General features: G+C 43.3%; 1 protein-coding gene across 1 annotated transcript in view; it reads left to right on the top strand.

The window, feature by feature from the left end:
- The window catches only part of LOC106544568 (alpha-2-macroglobulin-like protein 1), a 102,357-nt gene that overhangs the window by 56,932 nt on the left and 18,907 nt on the right, over positions 1 to 26,518 (top strand). The window contains exons 18-29 of the mRNA XM_087716570.1: positions 3,679 to 3,784; positions 4,436 to 4,568; positions 17,765 to 17,990; positions 18,343 to 18,469; positions 18,942 to 19,063; positions 19,915 to 19,966; positions 20,401 to 20,484; positions 20,906 to 21,082; positions 21,636 to 21,717; positions 22,042 to 22,198; positions 22,335 to 22,409; positions 22,749 to 22,911. Of these exons, the coding sequence (XP_087572696.1) occupies positions 3,679 to 3,784; positions 4,436 to 4,568; positions 17,765 to 17,990; positions 18,343 to 18,469; positions 18,942 to 19,063; positions 19,915 to 19,966; positions 20,401 to 20,484; positions 20,906 to 21,082; positions 21,636 to 21,717; positions 22,042 to 22,198; positions 22,335 to 22,409; positions 22,749 to 22,911 (1,504 nt within the window). The remainder of the gene's footprint in view (positions 1 to 3,678; positions 3,785 to 4,435; positions 4,569 to 17,764; positions 17,991 to 18,342; positions 18,470 to 18,941; positions 19,064 to 19,914; positions 19,967 to 20,400; positions 20,485 to 20,905; positions 21,083 to 21,635; positions 21,718 to 22,041; positions 22,199 to 22,334; positions 22,410 to 22,748; positions 22,912 to 26,518) is intronic.

Genomic DNA, 26,518 nt, shown 5'->3' with positions numbered 1-26,518 from the left:
CTCTCCTGCAAAGCCCCAGGGCATTTTTCTTCTATTCCACCTCGAGAGAAGAGACAGCCTAAGATGGCTGTCATAAAGCCAGACACAGCTTAACAGCCAAGAAGAGTGCTGGGGTAGATTTGGTGAACAGTGTTTGGAACTGGGTGAGAAGGATCCTTTTTAATTCTAAGTATAACCCCCAAAAGATTATTCAGGAAAGAGAGACTCATAATTACTTTTAAAGTGGCAGCTATTTTTGAGTAAAATCTTATAACTGTGAAATGGAAGAAAAAAAATTAAAGGAAGAAAATAAAAAACTTCTAAAATACAGAAGATTGGATTTTTAAATTGGACACGAGTTGGGCATTGGAAAGACATTTTAAAATGCTGGAACTATTTATATAAAAAGCTAATAACACATTTAAATCTTGGAGTATTATAGTAAATTTGTATAAAGGAAAATAAGCTTGAAAGCTTATTTAAGAGTGCCAACTGTTTTTTTTTAATTTTTAAACAAACATAGACAAACAAAACATATAACATAAAAGACATCTTCCATTGCGTACAGTGTGTTGATTGGTTACAAGGTTTTTGTGCATCCTTTCCATAGTCATCACTTAAACTTTATATAAAGTCACGTATTGTCAATCAAATATATTTGTATATTATTATAGTACTTCATTTGTTTGACTATCACTATTATTTCTTCATTTTAAATGAGATAGTCTAAATATGGGTTCATTTATATTATAATAATTCATTACATCATTTTCAATATATCCAATAATAAAGTATTTTTATATCCTATTCTAAATCATTTGATTATTTTGGTATTGGTAATATTCTCTAATAATTTCCAATTCCATGGTTTTGGTTTTTTTTTATCTGACCACTGATAAAATAAATCCCATATCCTATAAAATTGTTTATCTTCTTGTTCTCTAATTTCATTTATCAACTTACTCATTTCAGCACATTCCATTATTCATATCATCAATCTAATATATATATATATATGTATACAATTATTATGATTATTAAGGATTCATTGAGTATAGCTATTATTATATCCTTTTTATGTGAAGTATACTAAATTTAAAGTAAATTTATATTATGGCATTTCATTATATCATCCTGAAATCATCCAATGATAATACATCTTTATATTCTATACTATATAGAATGGTTTATCTTTTGTAATAAAGCTTTTCAACATCATCTCCATAGTCCTCACTTACAGTTTATATAGAATTTCATATTATCAATCTAGTATATATAAATGCATTATTATCATTGTTAATTTTTATTTGTAATATTTCATTTCAATATCCTGTATCCTTCCAGTAGTAGTGCAGTCCAATATCTCTTGCCATTTGTAAAATCTGAATTCTAATTGTTTTCTTAATAAGTATTATGTGTACTTCTCTTGGCAACTTGTTGCTCATTGCATATCTTGTAAAGACTCAAAACCCTCCATCTGTTCCTTCCATCAGCTTGTCTTTAGTTATCACTGGTGCTTCAGCCAAAATTACTCTCATTATTTCTGCCAGATTTTCTCCGTTTTCTTCTTCCATGTTTTGAAGTCTGAAATAGAGTTCCAGTTTGTTGACCTCTCCTTTCAATATTCCATACGTATCATTTCCCTCTGCTCTCAGTTTGCTGTCAATGTCAACAATTTTCTTATCACTTTGTTCATTTTTTTCTGCAATTTTTTGAGTATCCTCAAATTTCATCATCGTTTTGTAAATATTCTCAACTCTTCCTGCCATTCTTTCTGTTCTTTATTCTATAACCTCAAGTCTCTTTTCAATGTTCTCTGTACTTTTTGAATTTCTAGCATAATTATTTGCAATATTAATTCCTTTTCTTCTTCATGTTGCATTATTTTTCCAGGTTGTAAGTACTGGCACTAAAACATTCAAGGCTTATTGCTAGGTTTCAAACAAATTCACTGTAATCTTTCAAGTCAAGGCTTTCTCTTTACTCCAGTCCAACTACTGATACACTCATATAAACAAATTGTGCTCTTCCCACCATCACTTTCAATAAACAAAATCAAGGACTTTGAGATATTAAATGTTCAAAGAAGTAGTGTTTCCAAGCCTCCAGCCTCTAGGTGACAGTGTTACTTCTTTTTCCTCTGCTTTTATCCCTTGCTTTGTTCCGACTTGAGAGAAAAAATGTTAAAAGGTAAAATCCAACCGAGCATTGAAAAGAAAGTGATTCTTTATCCATAGATACAAAAAATGAGGAAAAATGGAAGAAGGAAAAATACTTCTACTTTTTGGGAAACAAAGTTGTCTGCTAGGTTTGTTAGGAACCTGTTGGATTTTCCACTTGGTGCAGAGTTTGTTTCCCAGTTGATGTCAGGGTAGTTAAAATCCCTCATTGCTACTGTGGTGTGCTTCCTACATAAAGTACCTTAGTTAGCTGACTAGCAAAAAGTTCATCTACTTCCTCTGTTTGGTTGGGTGGCCTATAGTATAGACCTATGGCAATGACATTTTCCCCCCAACCTTTAATATTGACCCAAATGCATTCAAGATAGATCTCAACACTGTTGTGCTCTATTTCTGTAGAGATGTAGTTATTTCTTATATATAATGCAACTCCACTGCCTCTTTTATTTGGTCTATTTCTTTTAAATAATTTAAATCCTTCTAGTTGTATTTGTGGGTTTCATCCCACCATGTTTCTGTAATGGCAACAATATTATATCTGCCCTCATTTACTTGAATTTCTAATTCACCCTGTTTATTCCACATACTCTGTGCATTGGTGTAGACATTTGAGTCCATTTTCATTGACCCTGTGTTTACTGTCTAGATAATCTGTGTTATGCCTGACTGCCCCTATTTTCTTGCCACTTGTATGATTCATGCACATGGTATGGCGCTCACTATTAAATGCTTGGTTTTGCTTGACAGCAGGTGTGATAATCTTATCCACACAAATATCTATGTTACATGCACTGATAACCCTATGAATTTTTGATTTTGGTGTATAAGATGCACCAAGATTTCAAAGAGGCAAGTAAGAAAAAAAATTGTCCCCGGCCCCCAGGAGCACTCTGCAGGCTTCAGCAGGGCTGGGATAAGGCAAAAACACCCCCATTTTTTGCCCATTTTTCACAAAAATGGGATGCGGGGCGGGGCTTCAGCAGACCAAAAATGACTGTATTTGATATATAAGACACACCAACATTTTCACAATCTTTTAGGGGGGGAAACGTGCACCTTATACTCCAAAAATACGGTATGTGTATTATTAGTAACCATACATTACTGTTAAATTAGTAGCATAGTTGTTAAGTAAATCTAGCTTCCCCATTGACTTTGTTTGTTAGAAGGTTGCAAAAAGGTGATCAATCACTAAGGTCATAAATGTGAGTCAGTTGTCAAGTGTCTGAATTTTGATCACATGACTATGGGGATGCTGCAACAGTCATATGGGTGAAATATGGTCATAAGTCACTTTTTTCAGTGATATAAATTTGAGTGGTCACTAGATGAACTGTTCTAAGTTGAGGATTACCTGTATGCAATATTATTGAGAACACTTTGTGATGATTCCCTGCCAGATATGCAGGAAATATTTTTGCTTCCCAAAATTGTCCTTCTATTGTATCTCATTTTCAAACTGACCTTCATTTTGTTTTGTTTTGTTTTTGTTTGTTTGTTTGTTTCATAATGTTTATAGGACCTGGGTTTGAAAGTTATCACCAACACCAGAGTTAAGAAACCAGTATCCTGTGAGCTGCCAGATTTTCAGAGAAGGATTTACCATGCAGATTCCACTCCATACCGTAAGATTCATAGCCATTATTTGGCAAGTTTCTTTCTAAAATGCACTGTAGAAAGAGAGACAATGGATCCCAGCTACAGCTGCATCAATAGCTAAAATAAACAATGTTGTTAAAGAACTTTAGGTGATCTGACTGAAATTTCAGTTCCCTAGATTGACAGTAAGTAGTATTGGGAGAATGGGGCAAGAACCTGGATTTTGGGCTGAACACTGACAAAATGGCTGCCATGGATGGTTAAGGACGCATTGCCTATTCCAGAAGTGGTTGCCACAATGACCTTTCTTATTATGAAGCCTCCATTTATCTTAAAGCAAACAAGTGAGGTTCCTCCAGGCCACTTTCAAAGTTATCCTTTCTTCTCATTTTGAAAGAAAAGCAAAGACTTGTGCCCTGAGGGGAAAAAAAGAGAGTCCTGGTTTAAATAGCTGGGCAGGTACATGAAGTGGCCTTCTTGCCCTGTGATGTGGACACCCTAAAAATTTTGGAATAGTTTCAGACCATTATGCAAAAAAAGAAACAACTTCAGGAAGTTAAATGCTCACCTATTTTACCTCTGGGAAAGCATAAAATTTGTGTTTGACAGATTGTCAGTAACCACCCTCTTGTCATGGCCTCCACTCTCTCATCCCCAGGGATCTATTTTACTTACAGGAGGCGACCCAGTGGCTTTTTCAGTAGCCAATACAATTCCAGAAGCTCATGATTCAGTCTCCAAGAAGGAAGAGAAAGCCAAACCTAGAACAAACTTTCCAGACACCTGGATTTGGAATCTGATCCCTGTCAAGTAAGTGAATGTTCAATGGGTGAGGAACTAAAATATCATTTCAGAGAATGAAATCTGCTTTCACTGGCTGCAGTGAAAGAAATCAGCCATTCCTTTGCATCCCACAGAAAAACAAATGCTTTCAAACATATTGCTGTCTGGACATTTGTATCTGGATCCTTAGATTTATTCAGTGTATACTTTGGATGCACAAATATTTCAGAACAAATCTCTAATTTCTCTTTAGACACTGTTAATTTTTACATACTTAGCATTTTTAGATAATGGACAACTAGATCAGTGTTTTTCAACCTTTTTTGTGCAAAGGCACACTTTTTTCATGAAAAAAATCACGAGGCACACCACCATTAGAAAATGTTTAAAAAATTTAACTCTGTGCCTATATTGACTATATATAAAGTAATTTTCCCACGGCACACCTTACACTATGTCACGGCACACTAGTGTGCCGCGGAACAGTGGTTGAAAAACACTGAACTAGATTGTCCAATAAATAATCAATCCATTGAAGACCATATCCACTGTTCAAACAATCATCCAGTGTCTTTCTTAAAAGTGGATGCAAATTATTGACAACTTCCATTAGTGCATAGTGTCATGACTGAAGCTTGGCTTGCTTTGCAAATCCCACTCACAGATGGACAAGAACAATGGGGGGAGGGAATAGATTGGAATTCAGGGGAGGTATAAAGAGTGGGGGAATGCAAAGAGACCCAAGGTCAGTTGCTGAGAAAGTCTGCTAGGCAGAGAGTGAATTACCCAAACAAGCTGAACTGATTGGATGGAGTAAAGTGACAATGGGAAAACCAGGGGAAATGGGAACTATCATATTTGTATGTGAAACTATTAGAATTGGCTTTGCTACTTCCTTATCCATGTTGATAAATGATACTCTTGGTATAATTTGCCTGTCCCGGGAGTCTTTATTTGCTGTATGAACCATGTGGGATAGTTGACATTTAGCCAATTTTCACTTCAATAACCTGGCTGGACCCTACCAGAAGGTTTGAGCAACGATGTCAATAGAGAGAGACCCATAGGAAAAGAAGAGGCTGGGAGAAAGTCTGGCTTGAGAAGCACTGGCAATCTCCAAGGTTGGAGCAGGTGCCCAAGCTGTTGGGGCATGCCCAAAAATGAAAATGAAGAAGCTGAATCAGCAACCCACAGTGGTAGAAGAACACCTGAAGGAAGTCAAAGCAGAGAAAGGAATAAAGAAAAACCCCATGCAAAAGCATCCCCAAGCCTCCCCCCTCCAACAGAATGACAGTGTCCCAATAGAGATCTATGGAACCTGACTTGCTTCCCTCCCCCCCCCTAAGAAAAGGAGAATTCCACCTGGAGACAAAGAAACTAACAAAGAGGAAAGAAAATAATAGGATCAATTAGTTAGAATTGTCAGGATAAAGTTAGTGGAAATGTTTAATTAATTTTGGGGCTCTAATGTGCTTTTTATGAACCCATTCATACTGGGTGGCCCCATGGTGTTTCCTTGAATCTAGAATTTCTTTGATTTCAAAATTTTGCTCACCCTCTACCATGATAGGTTGTGGCAGGAAAGGAGCTATAGGCCTTAAAGGCAAGGTCACCTCTGGTTTCAGTAGTTTGTAGTGGAAGATTGGACAGACTTGTCGTAATGATTTAGGTAATTGCAGTTCTACTGTGTCCGGGTTTATGATATGAGTGATGGGGAAAGGCCCTACAAACTTTGGTCCTAGTTTCTTAGATGGTTATAGGGACTATAGGAATGAGTGGATAGGTAAACCCAATGTCTGGTTTTAAATGGTTTGGGTTCCACTCTCTTTTTATCTGCCTGCAATTTGTAGACTGCTTTGTCTAAGACTTCCAGGTGGTTCTTAATTGATTGATCCACTCCTTCAAGGAGGGGATAGTGGGCTCAGTAATGGGCAGCTCAGGCATTGCATTGAATTCTTGACCTGTAGCTACTTTGAATGGAGAAACCCCATGCTGGTGTGCATGGTATTGTTGTAACCAACCTCTATGAATAGTAATAGGTCTGTTCAATTGTCTTGCTGGTAATTAATAAAGCATTGGAGGTACTGCTATAGAACTGAGTTAATTCATCCTATCACTCCATTTGTTTGAGGATGGTGACTAGAACTAAGGCCCTGGTCAGTTCCTAAAAGGTCTAAAAATGCTTTCCAGAATTTGGAAGTGAAATGATCCCCTTGATCTGATATGATACGACACGGCGCACCATGGAAACAATATATGTGGAATAGGTACAGTTTTGCTAGGGTCTTTGCCATTGGGATCTTTTGGCATGGGATAAAGTGGACCTGCTTTGAAAATAGGTTGGAAATGACTGTGTTTCTGGCACTCTTGGAGAATTCCACAATTAAATCCCTGGAAATCTCTCTCCAGGGTGCTGAAGGATCAGCTATCAGTTCCAAAAGGCCAGGCATTTTTTCTTGCCTGCATTTTGCTGCAACGCAAGTGGGGCAACAAGCAATATAGCTTTCAATGTCTTTTTTTTAGAGATGACTACCAAAATTGTTGTTTCAAAAGGTGCAGTGTCTTCACAAACCTGAAGTATCCTACCAGTTTTGAGTAATAGCAGGCTTGCATGGTTTTTAGTCTCTCATTGGCTGGGACATATACTTTTCCTTCCACCCATAGTAGTCCATTTTGCCTAGAACAAGCGGTTTGTGGTTAAGAAACCACTCATCCATTTCTAGGACTTGTTTGAAAGTTGAGGTGGTGGTGTTATCCTTTCACTTGTGGTCTCCTGGTGACACAAGCTGCTAATTGCAATGTGGGAGGCATGGATTTAACTATTTCTGTCTTTGCACTATTGTACTGAGGTAGTCTGGACAAGGCATCTACCAAGACGTTTTCCCCTCTCATTAAATAGCGGAGGGTGAAGTTAAATCACTGGAAGTACTGGACCCAATGTACTTGTTTGTGGGGCATCTTCCTTGGAGTCTTTAGGGCTTCCAGATGCTTGTGGTCTGTCCACACCTGGAATGGGATTTATTCCCTTCTAAGAAATGCTGCGAGGTGAGGAGAGCTCACCTAACTGCAAAAGCTTCCTTCTCCCATACTGCCCAATGCTGCTTGGTTTTGGTTAGTTTTTTCTATGTGTATGTACAGGGCTATAATTGACCACCCTCTCATTTTCCTGGAGTAGGACAACCCCAACTGCCACATTGCTGGCATTGGCCTGAATTATGAATGTTTTTTCTGGGTCTGGATGCTTTAGCACCTGCTCACCTTTGAAAAGCTGTTTTAACTTTTGAAATGCTGCTTGGCATTCCATAGCCCTTTTTAGTGTTGGCTAGGTTTAGGCTTATCTATCTCCTTGGACCTCAACAAGCTAGTGATAGGAAAGGCAATTTGAGCAAATGATAGGATGAATTGCCTATAGAAGTTTGAAAATCCCAGGAAGCTTTGTAGCTGTTTTTGGGTGCATGGAGTCTCCCATTGTAACACAGCTTGCACTTTCTCTGGGTCCATCTCTAGCCCTTGGTGCAAGATCCAGTATCCCAGATAATCTATTTTGTTTGTGAAATTTGCCCTTGGAAAATTTAATATATGGTTTGGCAGATTAGAATTTTTCAGGACTGCTCGGACCAGCTTTATGTGCTCAGAGTTTGTTTCAGTATATATTAGAATGTCATTCAGATGCACCAAAACACTCTTATATAGGTATTCATGCAACACCTCATTTATCAACATGAATATCACAGGGGGCCCTTGGAGCCCAAATGGGAGCACATTAAACTGGAAACACCCTAATGGACAGTTAAAAGCCATTTTCCATTAATCTCCCTCCCAAATTCTGACCGAGTAATAGGCTTCATGCAAGTCCAACTTGGAAAAAATCTTGCCCTTTGAAGGTGTGTCAGCATGTCCTTCATGAGGGGCAGGGGTACACATTTTCCATGCACACTAGTGGTGGGTTTCTACCAGTCAGCATCAGTATGCCCAGACCTGTAGCAGAAATTGGGCATACGTTTGCTTACCGTTATAGCTGGAGGCCCCATACTGGTACGGTCTCTCCCCTGGCCTGCCCCCACTTGCTCCTCCTGCCCACCCAGTCATCACTCTCTCTGTTACCACACCTGTTTGCACCATGCTTGCCCTGCTTACCCACTTTCTTTGTCAGAGCGGAGGACTTGACAGTTGGAAGAAGCCCTGTGCTTCCTTCTCTTTGACAGCCGCCTTATTTGCAATGGGGTGGGGGGGGAGAAATCCATGTGATAGGGGGAAGAAAGGCCATCCCTAGCAGAAGATCAGCCTTCTCCCCGCTCTAACCCATGGAATTCTCCCCACCCCATTGCAAATGATACGGCTGGCAAAGAGGGCTTCTTCCAACAGCCGAAACCTCTGTCTGCTCCTCTTTCTTCCTTGGCTGTTGGAAGAAGCCCCCTCACTTCCTTCTTTCCCCCTGATTTTTCCTCACCCCACTGCAAGCGAAGCAGTTGTCAAAGAGAAGAAAGCACGGGGACGTCTTCCAACAGCCCTAAGCCTCTGTTTGCTTCTCTTCCTTCCTCGTCTTTTGGAAGAAGCCCCCGTGCTTCCTTCTCTTTGACCACTGTCAGTGGCAGGCATGAGAGAAATGATGTGTGTGTGTGTGTGTGTGAGAGGGAGAGAGAGAGAGAGAGTGAAAGAGAGAGAGAGAGAGAGAGAGAGAGAGAGAGAGAGAATGCACTTACCATACTTGCACAAGGAAATCAAGACCCAGTACTCCCTGCTGGCAAGCAGGAGTCCCCCATTTCTCACCCCACCCTTCTGGCAGAGCTGCAGTGTTGGAGCTCAGAGGTGAGGTGGGTTTTTTCCTCCTGCCATTCTGGAAGAAAAGAAATCTAGTGCAGGAGGAGGAGGAGGAGGGGCAGCATAAAGCAGCACCATCTTAAACCAAAGCCTCTGGGTAATTGGGAAAGAAAGCTATGCTTTTCGGGTGTTGGTTGTTTTTTTAAAATATATTTTTATTTTCAAAACAAACATACAAATCCTCCTTCTTTACATACTGTAGAAATTATATCAGTTGATTACAAAAGGCTTTTGTGCATCTCTTCCACCATCATCAAATATAATTCATATTAACTCTAATATCTTAACTTGGATATTTATTATATTACCATCATCATACCTCCACTTTTATTTGACTATGATTATTTAAACATCCTTCATCATAAAATATACCAAGATTTAATACATAACCACATACTGGCATTTCATTTATTTATTTAAAAAAACCTCCATTAACATTAAATCCTCATATTCTATTCTAGCTAAACATCTATAATATTTAATACCAAAATTTTCTAATCCTCCTTTCCAAATCCCTGTTTACCATTTACATCCAACTCCCTTATATTATATCCATACATGTATATAATTTATTATCATTATCCTTTCTTTATTTAACTATATCCTATATCATAACATTTCCCCCCTAATAATTAAAACTTAGCTGTGTCTAATTTTGTTCTTTTTATTGTTATTATTATTAATAACCTTTATATATAGTCCAAAAGGATTTCTAGCCTTCCCTTCACGGGTATCATTCAATATCCATATCCAATTATTACTTATCATAACACTACACATTGTATACAATGTGTACAATTATCAATTGTTATTTAACTATACCTATTGTCACTAAATTTAACTAGCTTTAGCTAGTTTTAAATTATACTCTTCCATCTATCAACCTGTATCTTTCCAATAGCAAAACAATCTAATGTCTTCTGCCATTTGTGGATCCAGTCCTCCAAACATCCTCTTGATCAAATCTGTATGGACTCCTCTTAGCAACTCCTTGCTTGTAATATCTCCCATGTAGTCTGGATGCCCTCTTTCTGTTTCCTTATTCAGCTTGTCTTTAATTATCAGCAGTGTTATCAAATATTTTGCAAATAGTATTTCATAGTCCATAGATTCTTTAATGTTTTCTTCTTCTTCTATGTCCTGTCCTTTGAAATAAATTTTCTTTCCATTTAATTCCTCTTTCAATATTCCATTCTTTCTTTTTTCAGAAATAAACCAATTGCCATGAATATCAACAAGTTTAATCTCTTTATATTCATCTTTCATTTCAGTTTTTTTGAATTTCAATCCCCTTATTTTGTATTTGAAAAACATCCTCAGTTTTTTCATCATATTTTATTGTTAGATGCTCCAAATATTCCAATTTTCTCTCATTTTTCTCCTCTATATTTAATAATGTTTGCAGTTCTGAAAGTATTCCTTGCAAATTCAAAGACTCTGCGTACACCATATTAATACACAGTTATTTTTTTCTTAGAAGATCAGCAAGATTAAAACATACATTCACAAGCTCTCTGTAAGCGAAAACAAACTTCAAAGGGACAGCTGTGGAATCTTATCAGACCTTAAGCCAAACAGCCAGGCTGTAAAACCTTGCAATGCCGAAGTCAAAACAATCAATCTGTATCTTGCAGAAAGTCACAAAGAAATGTTAGAAGAAGAAAGCTTAATCCATCCATTTGAAAATGGTTTGCTTAGATTCAATCCATGTAAATAACATTTAAAAAGTAAGATAACCTCTGTCCAGAACCATTACAAAGATCAAATTCGCCACAAAGTTCTTCTATTCTTTGATTTAAGTTGGGTTTTAGGTTTTATGGGCAATCCGTTTTTTAAAACAATAAAAGTTTCTCACCAGCTGAAAACACTCTCTTTTTCCACATCGTTCCATTCTGAGGTCACCTTGACTTCGTCAGTCTTGACTGGAATTTTTATTACCGGCTTGAAGATCTTTTCTTGCTTTTTTCAGAGATTTTGTCATATCCCCAAGATCAGCAAGAAGTAATCTTCCTATTCACATCTCTTCGGGATATTTAGGTCCGTTGGGACCCACCAGTAATAAAAGTGTTGACTGTGATCTCAGAGCTTTGAGATTGCACGTTGTCTCATCATGGCTTCGGCCCCGTCCGGTAGCGGTTTATGACAGGTTCCAAGTGCGACTTTCTTTCCCAGTTACTCAGAGGCTTTGGTTAAGGTGGTGCTGCTTTACACTGCCCCTCCTCCTCCTGCAAAGCTCTGAGATCACAGTCAACACTCCTGCAAATGACAGATGCCTCAGAGACTTGGTGGGCAGCTCAGGGGAGACAATGGCCACTATGACTTCACTCCCCAGGAGCTGCCGCCACTGCCACCACCTAAGCCCTCCCAGGAGCTGAGTGGAGGAGGAGCCCCAACAGCCAAATTTCTCTCCCTTCCAATCATTGCTGCCTGTTGACCCGATTCCCCAACCAAGAGCATTGTTAAGTGAGTTTTACCACATTTTACAAGTTGGCCATCATCACCTGGTCACACAACCACCAAGCCACTCCCAGCCAGTCACATGACCACCAAGCCATGCCCTGAAAATAGGCCGCACCTACAGAATAGGTAGTAAAAATTTTTTTGAAAACCACCACTGATGGACACTGCATTGAGACCCCTATAATCCACGCATAAGCAAAGTGAGTAATCTTTCTTTTCCACAGAATAGTTCTGGGACAGTGAATTTGGGACTGATGGGTTTGATGAAGCCATGTTCCAAATTTATGTCTACAAAGTTGCACAGTTCATGTAGCTCCCAGGGCATCATGGGGTATAACTTTGGTTTAGCAACTTAGCTCCAGGGACAATTTTGATGGCGCAGTCCTTGGGTCATTGGGGAGGGAGTTCATCCAACCCAATCTCGCTAAACATCTTGGCCAGGTCATGATACTTATTAAGCACCAGATGCACCCCAAGTCTAGTAAGTGCCACTTGTCTCCCCGACCTTGGGATTAGCAGTTCTAAGAGCAGGAATGAAATTCATCTGGTTTGGACCGGTTCAGGTGAACTTGTAGGGACAATTTGAATCAGTTCACCGAACCAGTAAAAACCACCCCTGGTTGGCCCCACCCACGCCCACCCAGTCACCCGGTCGCCACTCACCCCTTCTGGCCACTCGCCACCCACCCCTTCTGGCTGCTTCCCACTCGCCTATTCTGGCCATTTGCCCTGCGCACCCACCCCCACTCTATATATGTTACCTTCATCACACAACCCTGCTTATTGCCTTGCCAACTGCCTCACCCACTCAGCTCATCACAGGTAAGCAATGCATGGTGCCAGCTCGCCCTTTGTCTTGGGTCAGGGGCTGGGGCCCAGGAATGTGCCATTCCTGAGGCCCTGAAGTTGCCACCCACCTCAATCAGGTTGAGGAATGTGCCATTCCCCAGCTCTGGCTTTGCTCCAGAGCTGCTGCCCACTCGCAACCCATTCACCTCCTGCCTTGACTGGATCAGGGAATATGCCATTCTACGGCTCTAGTCGCTCACCACCTGCTCACTGCCCACCTTGACCTGGTCCTGGTCCTTGGCTCTGGCCTTGCCCCACAGCTGCTGCCCACCCTCCCTTTACCACATGACACATCCTTACCTTCCTCCCATGGCTGGCTGCCAAGGAAGGCAAGCCAGAAATGAGCCATTACCACTGGGCTTCCCATCAGTCCACATCTCCCCCCCTTGTTGTGAGATGCTTGCAGCTGCCTCCTCTTTTTTCGGTGCACCCAGAGGCGCTTTGCACGCCAATAGCTGTGGTGGCTGCAGGCTTCTTGCAGCAAAAATAACCAGAGCCACTCCTCTTCTTGAATGTACAACCACCCTGTTCCATGTGGTAGCCGTGCATGTGCACACTGTTGCCTGCTGCTGTTGGGCTTGAGCGACTTGCCTGGGAAAGTCTGAACAGAGTGGCACAACAGGCAATGGAGTATGTGTGAGTGGCTGGGGCATGAAACAGGGCAGCAGTGGCAGCACATTCAAGAAGTGGAGTGGCTTCGGTAATTTTCGCTGCAAGAAGCCTGCAGCCGCAGTATCTTTTGGCACAAGAAGTGCCTCCAGTGCCCCCCCCAAAAGAATCTGTGGCTGCAGCAGCCACAACAGTATTTCTTCCACTCAGTCCACATGTCTGGCCAGATCTCAAAACTATGTATTTAACTACCAGGCAGTGAGCTTGCTTGAAAGTTTTGATGTGATCCCTGGATTTTTTTATTGGCAAGGGGGTTTTCAAATCTCCACCTCAGTGCCATCATGAATCGGTTGAGGTTGCAAAGCTCTTGGGCATCTGTGTTGTGGAGGGTCACCATCCAGTGGGCAGCAGTCCCCTCAAGGCTATGGTGATGACTTTAACCCTTGCCCTTTTAATTGGAAGGTCTCTCACATACTCTTTCATGTAGGTAAGCACCTGTGTGAGGAAAAACCGCAGCTGTTGCTGGTCCCCGTTGAACATGATGCCCAAGGGGGTGCCTTTCATTCCAGGTGGGGAACCCCCTTCCACCAGCACACAGAGCATTCACCGTCCCTGGGTCTGTCCGAGGAGGGTTCAGGGCTGGCTATGGGCTCAACTGTGGCTTCAGTGGTGCCTGTAGACAATCCTGGGGCTGGGGACTCTGTCACAAGTATCTGCCTCTTGCCCTCTCTTATCTCCTGTGGCACAGGCCCGGGCATCTCAGGTTTTCATGGTTTGGAGGGCTTACATCATGAGGTGCATTGCTTGCTTCATGTATTGGTTGGTTTGGTCTGGTGTCTCCTCCATCTCGTAGTCATTGTACAGGGTTTCCAGCTCATGTTCTAGCCTTGCTACCAGCTGCTTTGGGTGAAGGTGACTCCCTTGGTCCTTCCATCCCAGTCCTGTGTCTTCCTAACACTGTTCAACCATCTCGACCAACTTTGCAAAGCTTCCCAGGGTGATCCCGTCCTCCATGCACACGCTGGGGCTCTTGTTGGGTTAAGCCTTGGTGGAAGTCTCCCCACCCCCACCCCAGCATTCAACTTTTCAGGCTTGCTGCTCTGGTTGGACATTGTGTGCATGGTCTCCACAGTAGGGCTGAAGCAGCTCTGGGTTGACCACTTTGCAGTTTCCACCTAATCTAGGGTCCTGCCTCACCAATCTTTTCAAAGAAAGCAGAACTCTTGAAACAAAAGACATTTCAAAAGGAACTTTTATTGGAAGAAAGAGATAGCAGAAAGAGTGTAGGCAGAATCTAAATTTCCTGTACTAGAATGGGTCAGAATTTCCTCAGAAGACCCCTTCAAATGCATCACTGGCTGAATGGATCAGCACTCTACGAAATACCTGGTTAGTAGTTTGTAAGGTGCTAGATGCTGCAAGGGAAACACAGAAAAGTCAGACTGACATTAGAGAATGCCCCAGGAGGAGTTTAGAATAGGGAATAAAATGTATCTGTCTACCAAATTCCTGCAGTTAAGACAACCATGCAAGAAGCTAGGTCCCAAGTGCATGGGACCCGTCTCCAGCATCCAGATCAAAGATCGGATAACAGTAGAATTAAGGCTGCCAAAGATCCTGTGCATCCACCCAGTGTTTCACTGTAGCCTATTGAAACCCTTTCATAACTCCCCACTGTGATTGCCATGGTGGTCACAGCATGGCCCAGAGGCATGGCCAGCTCAACGTCACTCAAATGGGCTGCGCGGTGTTGGGGAGAGAATCTAGGGGTCTCTAGTGGATGGGGCAGTGGGAAGGAGGATTGTCTCACAGAATGAGGTGTGGTCAAACAACACAGGGGGTGAGGTGTGGGTGCAGTCACTGCAAGGCAACACAGGGAGTGGGGTGGCTAGTGCAGGAAACCATCAGCCATCACGCACTCACTGCCTTTGTGCATGGGAGCCAATGTTTTCCAGCAGCACCAGCAGCCTTCCAGCCCCTCAGCTGATGCACTCTTTGGCTACAGAGCCCGCTCCACCTAACTGGCCATCCCAGCAGCATGCACGGCAGCGACAGCAGGCAGAGATAGGGGGAGTCATGTCATGTGGACACTTGAAGCATTTACTCCATCCCACTGTCTGTTTTTGCTTGTGGCTGGAGAACAGGTCAGCACTGGTCATCTTCTCAGGCCCCATGTAGGTCTTGCCCTTGGCCTGTGCATGGAACATGTTCTACTCATGTACCTGATGTACCTCTGCCCCACTACAGGGTGCTGCTGCCACATTTGACAAATCCACCCAGCCCAAAGAAGCAGCCAGCTAAAAAAGCTGGCTACAGGTGGTAGGCCCAGCAGGCAAAAGACAGCCACTGCGAGCTGGGAAAGCTGATTCCCACTGGTGCTGGCGCCCAGGTCCAGCAGAGATGAGGGGAGAATTTCCCCACTCACAGTGGTTGCCTTTTTTCTGCTGGGTCTGGGCATGCTCTACCACCTCTACTCGGCCTCTCTAATTGGCTGCTTTGCCTCCTTCAGGCTGGGTGGGCCTAGTGCTCCGGGTGGCGACGGCAGCAGCCTAATGGACATGTGTAAGCTGTTGGCAGCCTTAGTGGAGGCAGCGACCCACAGCAGTGCCAAGATGCATCAGGTGCATGGGGGGGGGGAATAAGCTCCATGTGCAGGCCAAGGTTAAGACCTGCGAGGGGGCCGAGGAGTTTGTGTCCACACTCCCCTCCATTACCTCCAGACCTGATGAGGAGAGGGCAGTTCTGCTTCTCTCCCCCACAATGCCGGAAGCCTCATGCCACTGCCACTTGCCTGCCGCATCCCCCCTGCAGCCCCTGCAATCACCTATCACCCATCGCACCTGGCTGGCAAAATCCCTATGGTCCTAAAGGTCCCATTACATCTCCTTGCCATCTTCTTCCTTCCTATGTGCTCAGGAAGGGATGAGGGCAGGGGGAGAGATTGGCACACAGGAACAGGCGCTGATCTGCAACCTGATGGCTGCCATCCAGGCTAGCCTTAGCTTTGTACCGCTGCCTTGGCCTCACCCTCTGAGCATACGCATAGGAGATGGTGAGCATACAAGGGCTGGCATCCTAGTGAAAGGGAAGCACTCAGAATGCAATCCCCAAGGATGCCAGGCCCCATGTGCTCATCACCTTCTGTGTGCATGCCCAGTGGGCAGGGTCAAGGCAACACTGCAGATCTAAGGCTAGCTGCGATCCAACCCAGATGGTCATCATCAGGTTGCAGATAAGTGCTTGGTCAGCCTGGTGCCATGGGCCAGTCCTTCACTGTTTCCAGGACAGCCCTACGTGTCATATCTAAGCACCTCGCGGGCCAGATCCAGACCACAAGCCTTGAGTTTGACAGCCCTGAATGGATGGGGCCATCACAGGTCTATGTGCCTAAGCTCACACACAAATTCCATACCAAATACCCAACTGAGTCAGGAAGACATTAGTCAATGCTTAGGAAAATGTACCACCAATTATGTGCATGTGTTTGTTCTATTTTAGGAATAATCTTCCTATTGGAGGGGCGGTATGTCATGGCCGAGGCTTGGCTCACTTTGCAAACCCTGCTCACAGCCAGACAGGGAGGGAATGGATTGGAATGCAGGGGAGGTACGGGGAAGGGGAGAAATTTGCTAGGCAGAGAGTCCATCACCCAAACAATCTGAACTGAACTGACCATACTGATTGGACAGAATAAAATGACAATGTGAGGGCCAGGAAAAAGGGAAACATTTAAGTATGCTATTTGTGTATGAAACCATTAGAATTGGCTTTGCTACTTTCGTATTGGTGTTGACTCAGTAAATTATACTCTTGGTAATAAAAATGTCCCAGTAGTCTTTATTTGCTGCATGAACCATGTGGCATAGTTGACATATAGACTGATTTGTTTTCCTTTTAGTCACTCCTCGTAACTGGATAGATTAGTCCATGCAGTTTTCTAGGCAAAACCTTTCTGCCTCTTACCTGTGGCTAAGAGTGTGAGTGGCCCAAGGTCGCCCAGTTGACTTCATGCCTCAGGTAGAACTCATGATCTCCCAGTTTCTCTTTAATTACTGGTAGTCCACAATTTATGATTGTAATGGGATTTTTGGAATTTAAAAATGGAATTTATCCTTATATTGAATTATGTATTTATTAATATCAAGACAATAATTATTTAATTTTTAAAAGAGCACTATTTCAATGCAGCAAAACCACAGTGTGTCTATTTAAAAATTAGGAAGAATGATACACTCTGAATGGAATGTAATAACTGGTTACTTTCTTTTCTGTGTTTGTGCCTATTAACAATAACAGTAACCATTTTACATTTTTAAAATTTTTATTTTTTAAAAAAATTAGCGACAGTATAAATCATGCTTCTTGCATGGTCCCTCTGACCAACTGCTGTTATATTCTGATTCAATTGGACAGCAGCTGACTTTGCTGACACAGCCTCCTGCTCTGGTGTGACCTGTCATTAAAATTCTCTTCCTCTTTTGCAGTGAGGAAGGGAAAGCAGTTCACTCCTTCACTGTTCCAGACACAATCACGGAGTGGAACGCAAATGCATTCTGTCTGGCAGACATAGGGTTTGGCCTCTCCCAATTCACCACAATCAGGGTTTTCCAGCCCTTCTTCGTTGATCTGACTCTGCCATATTCTGTGATTCGTGGAGAGACTTTCCTGATAAAGGTCACGGTCTTTAATTTCCTCAAGGACTGTATCCAGGTGAGACCCCATTTAGAACAAGTCAGAAATCTTATAAAGTTTAGGAGAAGGAAATTCACAATGAGTTTTAGACATGGAGACAAAGACTGCAAACAGAAGGATTGCATTCCTTTCTGTGCTTGACAGACGATACATTCCTAATGGCCCCAATTTCTTCTCCACAAACCATTGTGGGGTGGGGTGGGAATAAAGTTGATGAAGTACATTCAGAGGTTTGCAAAACAAAATTCTCCAGGGGGTTCCAGCCAATCTGAGCTGGCAAAAAGTAGGTTTTTTTTGGTCTGGGTCATAACTCCATATTAGCCCATGGTGCATAGCTCCTATTGTGTCTCTTCCTTCATATCTCATTCAGGTGAGAACAACCCTGCTAGAGTCTGAGGAAGTGGAGGTGAAACCCTGTCCTGACTGCCTATTCCCCACCTGCCTGTGCGCTGAGGAAGCCAAGGTCTTCTCATGGAATCTGACAGCTACACAGCTGGGTAAGACTGAGGTTAAGGTGTAGGGGGAGTCAGTGTGCTGAATTGGCATCCTCTTAGTTATTCAGATGCCTGTCAATCAAGAGCACTCAGCAGACGTTATACTGAAACGGTGTAGGTGAGGCAAGTGGGTGGGGTCGGTTTTCTAACTTTCTAACTAACATATTGTCACTTTGAAACATCTGTTAATGTTGAAGTGGAACCAGAACTGCAGACAGATTCATGAAATAGCCCATATCTCTTCTGTCTGTTCAAGAGTCATTCAGTCCCTCTGCACTCAGATCTGCATCCAACTCCATTGGTGGAGAGATGCAGAGGTGGCCTTGGCATTGCATTTGAAGCATCTATTAATGGTGGTGGTGAGTTGTAGAATGGAGTTTGGGTCAAAAGGAAAGAGCAGCCATTTTTGTTCACACTAAACTGATGACTGAAAGTCTGGGAATGGCTGTTCTCTATCACTTTTGCCTTCTTGTAGGGCATGTGAACATCTCAGTGAGAAGTGAGGCTGAGGAGACCCAAGCATTGTGTGGCAACAAGATATCTGTCACTCCCACGCGTGGCCGGTCAGACACAGTTATCAAATCTTTACTTGTCAAGGTCAGTGAAGACATCAGGCAAACTCTAGTTCAAGCACAAACCAATATCTGAAAAGAGGGGGGGAATGAAAGATGAGGACCATAAGTGAAGTTCCAATTAAACTGATTTGTTACTAAACATGCCTATGCACAGGAATCAACTTAATGAATGCTTAGCATTATCTGTGTACTACATAAGAGTCAGCGGAATTCAAGAAATGTTGGACTTAAATCGGTTTGTGGCTATGTAAAGACTCTTGGCTAGGAGGGGCAATAAATTGGGATTGTTGTGGAGGGCCAAAGCAATAGCTCCAGGCTATGCTCTACCCATTCACCCACAAGGTTCCACTTCAACTGAGGTGATGGTGGGTGGCCGAGCCCAGGTCCCCTCATATGTTGATCACCACCACCTCCTCAGACTGCTCCAGGCGTGGGTGAGCACTGTGCAGATGCAGAAAAGTATTTTCTCTTCTCATCCTCCCATGGCCACCAGCTGACTGATGGAGCACACAGAGATTCCACAGAACTGAACCAAATTGGACTTTTTCTCCCACTCCCTGAGATACATTTATTTACAGATGTGGCCTGAGTCTGTAAATTGCCCAGGCTTGCTCTAGGCTGATTCCTCTTGACGTCATCCCCAGATTCTTCTTCTCTTTCTCCTAGAGAACCCAGAAGTGGTTTTCTAGAAGGGGTTGATACTGGGATTATTTTTTTCAGTGTCAATAATTTCTGGATCTTGCAGTGCCTTGTGTTTTCAAGGCTACATCCAGGTGGATGGCTGCTCTTCTTTGCCCAGACAAAGGCTTGGCATTAAGAAAGTCCTCCAAAACATACCATCAAATAACCCATAACTCATTTTTCTTTCCACAGCCAGAAGGTGTCCTTGAAGAAAAAGCCCAGAACACTTTCCTATGCTCTTCAGGTATGGCTGAGCTGCATCTCTTGTTTAGCATTGCTGTATTCGTGGTGAGTCTACAGAGAAGATCAGCCTGTTCCTCTGGTTGCTTCTTCTCTGAGAAATAGCTCTGCTATAAAACGGCAATGCAGGGATGTGTCTGCCTGCTATAGGACCGGTGGAAGGAACTACAGGTAATAAGGCAGTGTGTTCTTTAGCTGGGAGAACTTCAGAAATGTGTGTTCTTCCTGCTCCAGTCTTTATGCAAGGCAGCCATAGGTGCCACCTCTCATGCTCAGGTCCCCATTGGAAAATGAGATGATCCTGTCCTGCACAACCATTTGTTTGATAGAAAAGGAATGTTCTGGTGCTTGCAAAAATGTTGTATGCAATGAAAGTTATCACAACTTTTTGTAGCTATTCTAATTCTACATTTATATTCACACATGCATTCCCTCCAGGAGAACCAGCATCTGAAGAAGTTTCCCTAACAATGCCGGAAGAAGTTGTGCAGGATTCTGAGCGGGCCATGGTATCTGTCATTGGTGAGAAAGATGTCTTCTTTAGCAAAGAGAAAACAGATATGGCAGGCTTAGTGCTTGAGCATCGCATGTTTTGTAAAATATTTGAAAGGAGGGGCATTGAAAACGGAATACTGCATGGTGCACTGTAGTCTCCTATGCAGGGGAAAGCTGGGCAGCCTTGGCTGCCAGACAAAGACAAGTTTTCAAAGCATCCTAGTCATGCATCTGCCATGGGCTGGTCTACTGAGGAACATCATCTCAGCAGCTGCTCCATGATGTCATGTATTGGGCCCATGCTTGTCTGGCCAATTGTTTTTCAATTCAGTTTGCAAGAACTTTCCTGAATGTAATGTTCCAGTTTTTAGGAAGCAGGAAAAGGTTTTCTGGACTTGAAGGAAGGCATATTTTTTATATTTGCTCCCTCTATTTGATTAACATTCAGGAGATATTATGGGAGCTGCACTAGAAAATATAGACCATCTGCTTCAGATGCCCTTTGGCTGTGGTGAGCAGAACATGGTCAAGTTTGTTCCCAACGTCGTTGTACTCCAGTACTTGGAAGAAACCAATCAGGTGACTCCGGAGTTAAGGAATCGGGCAATAGAGCACATGAAGAGTGGTGAGTTGGGCCTTTTTCTACCTGTCTCTTATTTGGAAGGTCTTCTGGTGGAGGTCAGGCTTTGCAAGTACCAGGGACCAGATTAAGTTGGGACCTAGCCTGTCATCCCATGACCATCCTTCCTTATACCAATCATTTTTAGTCAATGTTAAATGCTTTCTGCATTTTTATATCTGGGAAGTTATTTTTATGTCTGAAGATGACGCTTGTGGGGTGAAATTGAAGTGTGCCAGCAGAGTCAAATAGGATCAAGACAATTTCCAATTTTCCAATTTATTGGCATTTGTATGCAGCCCACTCCCAGTGGGACTCTGGGAGGCTTACAGGCAAAAATAACATATATTAAAAAATTAAGATAATACAAATATTAAAAATCAACAACATGCATACAGTTGGAGTGGTGCTGGATACTAATCAACAGCCCCAGGCCTGCCGGAACAGCCAGGTCTTCGTGGCTTTACGGAAGGCTGGAAGAGTGGTGAGGGTCCGGATCTCTACGGGGAGATCGTTCCATAGACAGACCTGAGAGCATTATTTTCTCCTTATGCTGCAGGATATCAGCGGCAGTTGCTTTATAAACACAATGATGGTTCCTATAGTGCCTTTGGAAAACGTGACGAAGAGGGAAATACTTGGTAAGGGCCTTGAGCAGAACAGCTGTTTTTCTCAGAATGTTCCCTCTCATGAATTCACCAACTAACAGGAGGAAATGCTTTTGGAGTTGTCAGCAGGGCTATTATGCCTCCCTCCAACAGAAGCAGCAGGATCTCCCCCCCACACCCATCCCAATATTATTAGGAGGACACTTTTTGGACCTGCCCTTTCATCTACTTTTCTCTGGCTATTTCTCATAACTCTCAGCTCACCAGATGGCAGCTGCAAGATCATGAGCAGGTGACTATGGAGTAGCTGAAGGTGTTGCTACTTCTTCAGTATTTTCTTTCTTTTCTGCTGCTCAGGCTGACTGCATTTGTGGCCAAGGCTTTTGGCCAGGCAAAGCGCTACATCTATGTGGATGAAAAGCATATTCAGAATGCCGTGGACTGGTTAAGGAAACACCAACTTCCCAGCGGCTGCTTTGAAAGTGTGGGGAGGCTCTTTAACAATGCCCTGAAGGTAGGAACCATGTGACCTGAGGCAGTAGCGTAGGAGATACCCACGTAATAAAGGAAACTGGAGAGTCATGTGAATCAAGGTATCAGGAAAAGGGGCCTTGTGACTTCACTTGCTGGTTTCTTCTCTATGTCCGCAGGGTGGTGTGGATGATGACTTCTCTCTGACAGCCTATGTCACTGCTTCTTTGCTGGAGCTGCACCTAAAGAATAATGTAAGTCTTTGGAGACTTTAATTTTCATGCAGATCTGTGGAACATCCCTGGGGCCTTCCTGAGACTTTTTGGGTGGTCCCAATGCACCACCTGCCTCCAGAAATTAGTAATCCAGGTTTTTCATGCAGGGAAAGAGGGATTGCAAGAAATTATTTATGAACTTTTGGAGGTGGGAAAACAGAAAGCAGCCAACCTCAGGACTGGGGTAAGAAGAACCCAAGTCCTGAATGGACAGGTTTACTGTCCAATCATAGTAGCTCTATGTAGATCTCAGAGAATAGGATATTCTTATAGGCTATCCTCCTGCTTGAAAACTTACTGGAAATTTTGGTATTACAGGGGAGTCTGGTAGATGATGCCTTACTCTGCTTGAAGAGGAACATGAACTTTATGAACAACACCTACTCCAAGGCTTTGCTGGCTTATGTCTTCACATTGGCTGGGGACACAGAGATCCGGCAACAGCTCCTCGGAGACTTAGAGGAGGAGGTTCTCAAAACAGGTAGGAGGTACTGTTCTGCTTAAAAGTGCTCTGTTTGATCACCTACTCTTCTATGAAGAGGGTGAATTCTAAGACTCGCCTTACTAAATTATTTTAGGTGAGCTCATTTCATTTTTATGAGCTATGCATCATGTTTTTTAAAGAATGGCTTCAGATTTTTCTATTGCAATTATGACGAACCTATGGCACACACGCCAGATGTGGCATGCAGAACCCTCCCTGTAGGCACGCATGCCATGGCCCCAGCATAGCTCCAATCGCATTTCTCCATCGCATTTCACTCAATCAATTCCCCCCCCAAAAAAGATCTCGCGAAGTTGCAATTGATTGAGTGAACTTTTTCACTCATGCGCTTCACAATGGGGGAGACAAGGTCCTGTCCTCCTCCTGAAGCTCATTACAATGCAAAGCCACAATGCAACCCATGTGACTCTTTCACCCCTTCTCAGCAAGCCGGGCCTGGAGGAGCATGGAGAGTTGCGGCCCAAGCTCTGAGAGGTCAGAAGACATGCTCCCATATTGCCCCAACATGTTTTTCCAGCGCATGCTCCTTTGTCCTAAAGTGGGATTGAGTGAGAGGTAGGGGGAAGGGTGGGGGTTCTCTAGGAGGAGAAGCCAGGCTGGCTGTCAGGCATGCCTCCTTCAATAACCAAGAAAGAAAACTCCCAACTCCATTTTTGTAGAGATAAAGATACTTTTACTGGTTATGAAAAGAAGGCAGCGAAAAGGAAAGCAAGATCTGAGCCAAAAAGATGTGAACATGTACCTAGCAAACGTTTTGCCAAACAGATGCGCAACCACCCTTTCCTCCAGTTCACGTGCGGGTTCCATTTCCACAGCAAAGATATTCCCAATATGAGGAGCCGATCCATCCCTGGGGCAACAACAAAACTTAAAGTTTCTTGGTGATCTCCCATCCACATCTCTACTGATTCGGTTACAAAATGGACAACCCCCCAGCCACTGACCCATCCAACTGGCAAAAGGCAATGGGTACTTTTATAGTTTTTCAGTCTTAAACCCAGTTTTTCCACCACTTCTGGGATAATTACACACCAGGTACAGCCAAAATGTTCCCACAATCCTGGTATACATCATCATTCAGGCCATCCATGTAGCTTTCCATCAAAGCCTCCTTGGACCACCCCCGCATATGCACAGACAGCTCACGAAACTCCTGAATGTACTCAGCCATACACCTCCTCCCTTGGATTAAAGTTTTCATCCTGGTTCTTGCCTTCTGATTTGCGAAGGGGTCATCAAAGCACTTCCTCGGGGCTGTCATAAACACATTGTAATCTCTCAGCAGAGGGGAATCATCATTATGTAAAGCAACCATCCAGGCAGCCACTTTGTTCTGCAATGCCACAGTAACAGCTCTCACTTTGGCATCCTCCGATGGGAAATCCTCCCCATATTCCTGCATGTAATTCCAAACCAGAACTAAAAAAAACCCAGTTCTTTGGAATCTCCTCTGTATTTCACTCCAAGAGGAAGAATCTTTGGAGTTTTATGACGTTGCTGCCCCCCCCCCCGAGCAGCTCAAATGGCTGCTGTTGCAGCTGGGGCACCTCCATCTTGACCAGCTCTGATGGCTGCCCCCCAGGGCTGCCTCAGGGTTAGACAGGTCATCTCCTTGCCCCTCCGCCTGCTCGGCTAATCCAATCTCCCTTTCAGTGAGGCTTTCGCAGGAATGGCGTTTTTCACAAGCTTCCTGAAGAAGGTGTAGAGCATGGGTCATCATGAGATCCTCTTTTTAGGCTTCCTGCCAGGTAGCCTCAGGATATCGATGTCAGCTAGTGGTAACTCCTGCTAGAGTCTCCTCACAATCACACTTCTGTCCCACTCCCAGCGACCATCTGGGCCAGAAAGATCTTTCCTCCAAATTCAGTTCATCCATCCGTTCCATCTCCAAAGGAAAGGAGGATCCAGTCACTCCCATATCCTCCTGGTCACTGCAGGAGTTAGGCATTTTTATATGCCCCCCCCCCACGGACGTTTTGAGCTCCAGGATGGGTATGAAGGAGAGATCTTGCTTAATTTCAGGCGTGCCTCCTTCAATAACCAAGAAAGAAAACTCCCAACTCCATTTTTGTAGCGATAAAGATACTTTTACTGGTTATAAAAAGAAAGCAGTGGAAAGGAAAGCAAGATCTGAACCAAAAAGGTGCGAACATGTACATATCAAATGTTTGCCCAGCACCCATCCTCCAATTACCCCAACCCAATGACCAATCTGCAACTCCCTAAGGTGTCATGTGGGGTGCATCTTCAAAAAGCCTCATCCAGTTGGTATGCAGAGATGGTTGACCTTGACCAAATCCAAACACAAGCCATCAGCATGCACAGAAGATGGTGAAACTAAACTGCCTCTTGATAATTCCTCCAGCACCAGAAATTCCCCAACCCAAATACCTCAAGCCCCCTCCCTCCATATTTCTATGGCAGCCGATAGCAAGCAAGCAAAGTAGAGGCTGATATTGGCTGTCCTTTTGGCATGGGGTGGGGGAAAGACCCAATAAAAATCCAATTTTCCCAGGGACTTTCAGTTAGCACTGCAACGAGACAGATTGGAAAAGCGGGCTCCCGAGGGGCCTGTGAAATCCAGGCCTGACAAACCATTGCTGGGGGGGTCTTTTAGACCAGAGCCTTCTTGAAGAGAAGGTGAAAAAAGAGTGGTATCTTGAACGGCCAAGAGGAAAGAAACTGGTTCCTCGAAAGCCAAAAATTAGCTTTCCCACCTGGCGATGGGGGAGACAGGCATTGTAAAATGTCTGCCAACTGGGCTAAGCACGAATGCAGGAGCGATGGCTGGATGAAGTGACAAGACCGGGTGAGAAGATTTAAAACCCACTGATAGAATAAGAGTGGAGTTGTTATTGGGAGAGAATTGAAACGTAAAATAGCATAAATGGAGAAATTGGAACTGCGTGGTAAAACAAAGAGAAAAGGAAAAAAGATGGTAGTTTAAAAACATTAAAGCCCAAAGAAAATGAACTGTTTATCTAGCTTAGGAGGAGAAATTAAAAGAAGGACTGGATATTTCAGTAATATAGGGGGGAAATCTTTTCTCTAGTTGAATTTGAAACCTGGACTTTGCTTTAATAGTGGGTAATTGATAAACTCCAAACTCCACGGAAACCTTATAAAGGAGCTAAAGGGTGGGGGGAGGAAAAAACTACAACTTAAAATTAAAGAAGAATACCCGGTGGTCCAGAGTCCAAAAAGTGGGGTGGGGTCTGTTCATCGGAGAATTGAAGAGGAAATCAGTTGAAATCAGGGCAGGAGGCTATTCCGAGGGGGATCTGCCTGCGTCTCTTCTTCCCTTCCCCTTAGATTCCCCCATCCTGGATTTCTTCCCTAGCCTCCATTTAAGGGGAGGGAGAAGCAAGGTAGGAAAATAGTAGCTATTGGCTGCAAGGTGGGGGTTAGGGTTTATTAAAGATGGAGATGGGAAAAAATGTCATTCCTTTCCCTCTTCAATCTTATTGTTGTTGTTAGAACTTGTTCTCCCTCCAGAATGAATGGGGCCAAAGATGTTGGGTTTTTTATTTTGGTAGGTTGGGGAAGTTGGGAAGCAAAATGAATGAGTTAAGCATCACAAATA

This window comes from Thamnophis sirtalis, unplaced genomic scaffold (assembly GCF_051295495.1).
Source record: "Thamnophis sirtalis isolate CommonGarterSnake01/CBP01778 unplaced genomic scaffold, rThaSir2_p1.2 scaffold_5, whole genome shotgun sequence".
Classification (NCBI taxonomy): Eukaryota; Metazoa; Chordata; class Lepidosauria; order Squamata; family Natricidae; genus Thamnophis; species Thamnophis sirtalis.
Note: the sequence above shows the minus strand (reverse complement) of the source record. Positions and strands in the feature narration are given on the sequence as shown.